This window comes from Salmo trutta, unplaced genomic scaffold, assembly GCF_901001165.1.
Source record: "Salmo trutta unplaced genomic scaffold, fSalTru1.1, whole genome shotgun sequence".
NCBI classification, from domain to species: domain Eukaryota; kingdom Metazoa; phylum Chordata; class Actinopteri; order Salmoniformes; family Salmonidae; genus Salmo; species Salmo trutta.
Window position 1 is genome coordinate 60,156 of NW_021823018.1, and position 8,794 is coordinate 68,949.

Below are 8,794 nucleotides of genomic sequence, written 5' to 3' on the forward strand. Positions count from 1 at the left end.
TTAGCTACTAGTACTGTTAGGGCTAACTGGCTAGCTACTAATACTGTTAGGGCTAACTGGCTAGCTACTAATACTGTTAGGGCTAACTGGCTAGCTACTAATACTGTTAGGGCTAACTGGTTAGCTACTAGTATAGTTAGGGCTAACTGGCTAGCTACTAATACTGTTAGGGCTAACTGGCTAGCTACTAGTACTGTTAAGGCTGTTATGGCTAACTGGCTAGCTACTAGTACTGTTAGGGCTAACTGGCTAGCTACTAATTCTGTTAGAGCTAATTGGTTAGCTACTAGTACTGTTAGGGCTAACTGGCTAGCTACTAATACTGTTAGGGCTAACTGGTTAGCTACTAGTATAGTTAGGGCTAACTGGTTAGCTACTAGTATAGTTAGGGCTAACTGGCTAGCTACTAATACTGTTAGGGCTAACTGGCTAGCTACTAATACTGTTAGGGCTAAGGAATTGAGATCTATCTTGCATAATATTCGTTTTAGGTCATTTTTTCTTGTTAAACTATCTGGTTATCTACATTATTACGATTCACATATAGCTAGCTGATGTTGGAAGACGGTTCATTGAATGGGTACTGTAAGTCAATAGGGCTAACTGGCTAGTCACCAAGAATTGGTAGCTACCCACGAAAAATGTACATCTACCTTCCATGACATTAGTTTGAGGTAAATTTAGCCTGTTTAACTAGCTGGCTAGCTAGAGCATCACGATTCACACATCTAGCTGATAATTATGAAGTAAAACGTTTGCTTTGTGTATATCTGGAAGGAAGGTTCAGTGACTGGGGAGGTGCAGCGTGAGGTAATACAGTAGGAGGAGTGTAATGTTTTATGAGTTCTCCACACTCTCGTCCTACGACGAGAACGTGGTCAGAGAATGAACGTGGTCGGAGAACGTGGTCGGAGAATGAACTCGGAGCATGAGAGTGTGGAGTGCGACAGTATTCATATTGAGAAACACCCAATCTCTCCAAAAGTAACGTTGTTAAGTTATGATGTTTTCACATCTCAAATTTGACTTTGCATTGACATGTTTTCTCTACCTCTCTCTCTCTCTCTGCCTCTCTCTCTGTCTCTACATATCTCTCTGTCTCTGTCTGTCTCTGTCTCTATACCTATCTCTGTCTCTACATATCTCTCTCTCTCTCTACCTCTCACTGTCTCATCCTCTGTCTCTCTCTCTCTCTACCTCTCTCTCTTTCCACCTCTCTCTCTCTACCTCCCTCTCTCTCTGTCTCTCTCTCTCTACTCTCTCTGTCTCTCTCTACCTCCCTCTCTCTCTCTCTCTCTCTCGCTGTCTCTCTCTCCCTCTCTCTCTACCTCTCTCTCTCTGTCTCTCTCTACCTCCCTCTCTCTCCCTCTCTCTCTACCTCTCTTTGTCTCTCTCTACCTCTCTCTCTCTCCCTCTCCTCTACCTCTCTCTCTACCTCTCTCTCCTTCCTTCCCTCTCTCTCTACCTCTCTCTCCTTCCCTCTCTCTATCTCTCCCTCCAGCCGTTACCGGTATCTGAGTATAATGGTAGTCCAGAGACGGTGGGTTACCGGGTGTGTGTCCGGCGGGCAAATGGCCGGGGAGAGGAGAGGCTGGAGGAGGTTAGTGGTCAGCAAAGCGAGACGATGCTGGAGGGCCTGGCTGAATGGACGGAGTACCAGTTGAAGATACAAGCCTTTAACTCTATAGGCGCTGGACCATGGAGTACCACACTGACCACACACACCAAGGAGTCAGGTACACACACACTAACACACTCAGACATACCGTGACACAAACCTACATTCACATGAGGGTTACTTTAGCAGGTGCCTCAGAAGAGTTGTCATGTCAATCAAAGAAAAGAGACTCACCCCTTCTAGAGACTCTCTCCTTCTAGAGACTCTCCTTCTAGAGACTCTCTCCTTTTAGAGACTCTCTCCTTTTAGAGGCTCTCTCCTTTTAGAGGCTCTCCTTCTAGAGACTCTCCTTTTAGAGACTCTCTCCTTTTAGAGACTCTCCTTTTAGAGACTCTCCTTCTAGAGACTCTCCTTCCAGAGACTCTCCTTTTAGAGACTCTCTCCTTCTAGAGACTCTTTCCTTTTAGAGACTCTCTCCTTCTAGAGACTCTCCTTCTAGAGACTCTCCTTTTAGAGGCTCTCTCCTTCTATAGACTCTTCTTCTAGAGACTCCTTCTAGAGACTCTCCTTCTAGAGACTCTCCCCTTTTAGAAACTCTCCCCTTTTAGAAACTCTCTCCTTTTAGAGACTCTCTCCTTCTAGAGACTCTCTCCTTCTAGAGACTCTCTCCTTCTAAAGACTCTCTCCTTTTAGAGACTCTCTCCTTTTAGAGACTCTCCTTCTAGAGACTCCTTCTAGAGACTCTCTCCTTCTAGAGACTCTCTCCTTCTAGAGACTCTCTCCTTTTACAGACTCTCCTTTTAGAGTCTCTCCTTTTAGAGACTCTCTCCTTTTAGAGACTCTCCTTCTAGAGACTCTCCTTCTAGAGACTCTCTCCTCCTAGAGACTCTCCTTCTAGAGACTCCTTCTAGAGACTCTCCTTCTAGAGACTCTCTCCTTTTAGAGACTCTCTCCTTTTAGAAACTCTCCCCTTTTAGAAACTCTCTCCTTTTAGAGACTCTCTCCTTCTAGAGACTCTCTCCTTCTAGAGACTCTCTCCTTCTAAAGACTCTCTCCTTTTAGAGACTCTCTCCTTTTAGAGACTCTCCTTCTAGAGACTCCTTCTAGAGACTCTCTCCTTCTAGAGACTCTCTCCTTCTAGAGACTCTCTCCTTTTACAGACTCTCCTTTTAGAGTCTCTCCTTTTAGAGACTCTCTCCTTTTAGAGACTCTCCTTCTAGAGACTCTCCTTCTAGAGGCTCTCCTCCTAGAGACTCTCCTTCTAGAGACTCCTTCTAGAGACTCTCCTTCTAGAGACTCTCTCCTTTTAGAGACTCTCTCCTTTTAGAGACTCTCCTTTTAGAGACTCTCCTTCTAGAGACTCTCCTTTTAGAGACTCTCTCCTTTTAGAGACTCTCTCCTTCTAGAGCCTCTCTCCTTCTAGAGACTCTCTCCTTTTAGAGACTCTCCTTTTAGAGACTCTCCTTTTAGAGACTCTCTCCTTCTAGAGACTCTCTCCTTCTAGAGACTCTCTCCTTCTAGAGACTCTCCTTTTAGAGACTCTCTCCTTTTAGAGACTCTCTCCTTTTAGAGACTCTCTCCTTTTAGAGACTCTCCTTCTAGAGACTCTCTCCTTCTAGAGACTCTCTCCTTTTAGAGACTCTCTCCTTTTAGAGTCTCTCCTTCTAGAGACTCTCTCCTTTTAGAGTCTCTCCTTCTAGAGACTCTCTCCTTTTAGAGACCTTCTCCTTTTAGAGACTCTCTCCTTTTAGAGACTCTCTCCTTTTAGAGACTCTCTCCTTCTAGAGACTCTCTCCTTCTAGAGACTCTCTCCTTCGGGGGACTCTCCTTCTAGAAACTCTCTCCTTCTAGAGACTCTCTCCTTTTAGAGTCTCTCTCCTTTTAGAGTCTCTCCTTTTAGAGACTCTCTCCTTCTAGAGACTCTCTCCTTCTAGAGACTCTCTCCTTTTAGAGACTCTCTCCTTTTAGAGACTCTCTTCTTCTAGAGACTCTCCTTCTAGAGACTCTCATTTTAGAGACTCTCTCCTTTTAGAGACTCTCCTTCTAGAGACTCTCTCCTTTTAGAGTCTCTCCTTCTAGAGACTCTCTCCTTCTAGAGACTCTCTCCTTCTAGAGACTCTCTCCTTTTAGAGACTCTCTCCTTTTAGAGACTCTCTCCTTCTAGAGACTCTCATTTTAGAGACTCTCTCATTTTAGAGACTCTCTCCTTTTAGAGACTCTCCTTCTAGAGACTCTCCTTTTAGAGACTCTCTCCTTTTAGAGACTCTCTCCTTTTAGAGACTCTCTCCTTCTAGAGACTCCCCTTTTCCTCTCTAGTATTTAGGTGTTTATTTGAAGAAAGAGAAACAGAGAAAGATCTGTCTGTCAGAAACTGAAATAGAGAGATGCAGAAAAGTGTTCCCCATTAGTTACCTCTCTCTCACACACACACACACACACACACACACACACACACACACACACACACACACACACACACACACACACACACACACACACATACACACACACACACACACACACACACACACATATAAAGAGGGTTAGTGATATAGGGAGATTCACAGAGTTAAATACGTGTGTGTGTGTGTGTGTGTGTGTGTGTGTGTGTGTGTGTGTGTGTGTGTGTGTGTGTGTGTGTGTGTGTGTGTGTGTGTGTGTGTGTGTGTGTGTTACAGTGCCGTCTGGCAGTCCAGTGAATGTGAGTGCGGAGGCGGTGAGTTCTACCAGGATTTTGGTCACATGGTCTCCTGTTCCCGAGATGCAGAGAAACGGACCCATCCTAGGTTACAAGGTACACACACACGATTTCGTCCCACCTACGTAACAGCTACTGATATTCCAGTGGCGCGATTTTTGAATCGTTAGAAATACTATTACTTCAATTTCTCAAACATATGACTATTTTACAGCTATTTAAAGACAAGAATCTCGTTAATCTAACCCCACTGTCCGATTTCAAAAAGGCTTTACAACGAAAGCAAAACATTAGATTATGTCAGCAGAGTGCCCAGCCAGAAAAAATCAGACAGCCATTTTTCAAGCTAGCATATCATGTCACATAAACCCAAACCACAGCTAAATGCAGCACTAACCTTTGATGATCTTCATCAGATGACACACCTAGGACATTGTGTTATACAATACATGCATGTCTGTTCAATCAAGTTCATATTTATATCAAAAAACAGCTTTTTGCATTAGCATGTGACGTTCAGAAAACGCATAACCCCCGGCAAACTTCCGTTGAATTTACTAACAGTTTGCTAAATTACTCACGATAAACGTTCACAAAAAGCATAACAATTATTTTAAGAATTATAGATACATTACTCCTCTATGCACTCGATATGTCCGATTTTAAAATAGCTTTTCGGATGAAGCACATTTTGCAATAATCTAAGTACATAGCCCGGCATTACAGGGCTAGCTATTTAGATACCCACCCAGGTCAGCATCCACCAAAATCACATTTCCTATAAGAAAAATGTTCTTACCTTGCTTGTTCTTCATCAGAATACACTGCCAGGACTTCTACTTCAATAACAAATGTTGGTTTGGTCCCAAATAATCCATCGTTATATCCAAACAGCGACGTTTTGTTCGTGAGTTCTAGAATGCTTCTTCCCGGTTTCGCGCATGGCGCATTGGCGTGTCAAAAATGTCTAAATATTCCATTACCGTACTTCGAAGCATGTCAACCGCTGTTTAAAACCAATTTTTATGCCATTTATGTCGTAGAGAAGTGATAATATTCCGACCGGGAGTATGCATTGAGCCTAAACAGCCGAATAAAATTTCTCCTCAGAAGCGACTCATGCACGCGCATCATTCAAAGGTCCTCGGAGCATCCACTTACAAAAGGCGATAATATGTTTCAACCTGAGGCTCCCTCGTAAACCTTCAGTTATTTCGCGGGCTCTGAGAGCCTATTGGAGCCCTGGGAATTGTCACGTTACAGCTAAGATCCTTACTTTTCAATAAAAAGATGCAAGACGCACGACTCCTTGTCAGACAGGGTACTTCCTGCTTGAAACCTTGTCAGGTTTTTGCCTGCCATAGGAGTTCTGTTATACTCACAGACACCATTCAAACAGTTTTAGAAAATTCAGAGTGTTTTCTATCCAAACCTGAACAATAATATGCATATTCTAGCTTCTGAGTTGGTGTAGGAGGCAGTTAAAAATGGGAACATATTTTTCCAAAATTCTCAATACTGCCCCCTAGCCCAGACAGGTTAACTACCCTGTCCCACCATACCAGAAGATACACAGATAACTACCCTGTCCCATCATACCATAAGACAGAGAACTACCCTGTCCCACCATACCAGAAGATACACAGAGAACTACCCTGTCACATCATACCAGAAGATACACAGCGATCTACCCTGTCACATCATACCAGAAGACAGAGAACTATCCTGTCACATCATACCAGAAGATACACAGATAACTACCCTGTCCCACCATACCAGAAGATACACAGATAACTACCCTGTCCCACCATACCAGAAGATACACAGATAACTACCCTGTCCCATCATACCAGAAGACAGAGAACTACCCTGTCCCACCATACCAGAAGATACACAGAGAACTACCCTGTCCCACCATACCAGAAGATACACAGAGATCTACCCTGTCACATCATACCAGAAGATACAGAGAACTACCCTGTCCCATCATACCAGAAGATACACAGAGAACTACCCTGTCCCATCATACCAGAAGATACACAGAGAACTACCCTGTCACATCATAAGAGAAGACAGACAGAGAACTACCCTGTCACATCATACCAGAAGATACACAGAGAACTACCCTGTCACATCATACCAGAAGATACAGAGAAATACCCTGTCCCACCATACCAGAAGACAGACAGAGAACTACCCTGTCCCACCATACCAGAAGACACACAGAGAACTACCCTGTCCCACCATACCAGAAGATACACAGAGAATTACCCTGTCCCACCATACCAGAAGATACAGAGAACTACCCTGTCCCATCATACCAGAAGATACACAGAGAACTACCCTGTCCCACCATACCAGAAGATACACAGATAACTACCCTGTCTCATCATACCAGAAGATACACAGAGAACTACCCTGTCCCACCATACCAGAAGATACACAGAGAACTACCCTGTCCCACCATACCAGAAGATACACAGATAACTACCCTGTCCCACCATACCAGAAGATACACAGAGAACTACCCTGTCCCATCATACCAGAAGATACACAGAGAATTACCCTGTCCCACCATACCAGAAGATACAGAGAACTACCCTGTCCCATCATACCAGAAGACACACAGAGAACTACCCTGTCACATCATACCAGAAGACAGAGAACTACCCTGTCCCACCATACCAGAAGATACACAGAGAACTACCCTGTCCCATCATACCAGAAGATACACAGAGAAATACCCTGTCCCACCATACCAGAAGATACACAGAGAACTACCCTGTCCCATCATACCAGAAGACAGACAGAGAACTACCCTGTCACACCATACCAGAAGATACACAGAGAACTACCCTGTCCCATCATACCAGAAGATACACAGAGAACTACCCTGTCCCATCATACCAGAAGACAGACAGAGAACTACCCTGTCCCATCATACCAGAAGACAGACAGAAAACTACCCTGTCCCATCATACCAGAAGACAGACAGAGAACTACCCTGTCCCATCATACCAGAAGACAGAGAACTACCCTGTCACATCATAAGAGAAGATACAGAGAACTACCCTGTCCCATCATACCAGAAGATACAGAGAACTACCCTGTCCCATCATACCAGAAGATACAGAGAACTACCCTGTCCCACCATACCAGAAGACAGACAGAGAACTACCCTGTCCCATCATACCAGAAGATACACAGAGAACTACCCTGTCCCACCATACCAGAAGATACAGAGAACTACCCTGTCCCATCATACCAGAAGATACACAGAGAACTACCCTGTCCCATCATACCAGAAGACAGATAACTACACTGTCACATCATACCAGAAGATACAGAGAACTACCCTGTCCCACCATACCAGAAGATACACAGAGAACTACCCTGTCCCATCATACCAGAAGACAGATAACTACCCTGTCCCACCATACCAGAAGATACACAGAGAACTACCCTGTCCCACCATACCAGAAGATACACAGAGAACTACCCTGTCCCATCATACCAGAAGATACACAGATAACTACCCTGTCCCATCATACCAGAAGATACACAGAGAACTACCCTGTCCCATCATACCAGAAGATACACAGAGAACTACCCTGTCCCACCATACCAGAAGACACACAGAGAACTACCCTGTCCCATCATACCAGAAGATACAGAGAACTACCCTGTCCCATCATACCAGAAGATACAGAGAACTACCCTGTCCCACCATACCAGAAGACACACAGAGAACTACCCTGTCCCATCATTCCAGAAGATACAGAGAACTACCCTGTCCCATCATACCAGAAGATACACAGAGAACTACCCTGTCCCACCATACCAGAAGATACACAGATAACTACCCTGTCACATCATACCAGAAGACACACAGAGAACTACCCTGTCCCATCATACCAGAAGATACAGAGAACTACCCTGTCCCATCATACCAGAAGATACACAGAGAACTACCCTGTCCCATCATACCAGAAGACACACAGAGAACTACCCTGTCCCATCATACCAGAAGATACCGAGAACTACCCTGTCACATCATACCAGAAGACACACAGAGAACTACCCTGTCCCATCATACCAGAAGACACACAGAGAACTACCCTGTCACATCATACCTGAAGATAGAAGTGCTTTACATCATATACTTTTCAGAAATCATCTTTACTCTTGTAGGATAGAGATATAAGGTTCCATTTAAATTCCAGTCAGTTCAGGAAGTACGCTGAAATTCCAGTTCTCTTCAATGCTTTTCAAGGAGAAACATTTTGAATTTCTTTCTGAACTGAATAGAAAAGACCCCATCCTGGTATTATCCATCTAAAGAAATCATTCCAAACTATTGAACAATGTCAATATCTCCTCTGGAAAAAATATGTGTTTTAATATGAAGTGTTACCAGACCAGTGGCATGAGATCTTAGTTCAAAGGGAGTTCACTTAGCCCCCCTCTGTGACTAAACA

The 8,794-nt window shown here is 44.1% G+C and overlaps 1 protein-coding gene across 1 annotated transcript in view; it reads left to right on the top strand.

The window, feature by feature from the left end:
* Positions 1-6,898, top strand: part of LOC115188246 (protein sidekick-1) — a 14,476-nt gene extending 7,578 nt beyond the window's left edge. The window contains exons 4-6 of the mRNA XM_029747098.1: positions 1,502-1,736; positions 4,297-4,412; positions 5,846-6,898. Of these exons, the coding sequence (XP_029602958.1) occupies positions 1,502-1,736; positions 4,297-4,412; positions 5,846-5,896 (402 nt within the window). The 3' untranslated portion in view covers positions 5,897-6,898. The remainder of the gene's footprint in view (positions 1-1,501; positions 1,737-4,296; positions 4,413-5,845) is intronic.
* Positions 6,899-8,794: the final 1,896 nt, after the last annotated feature.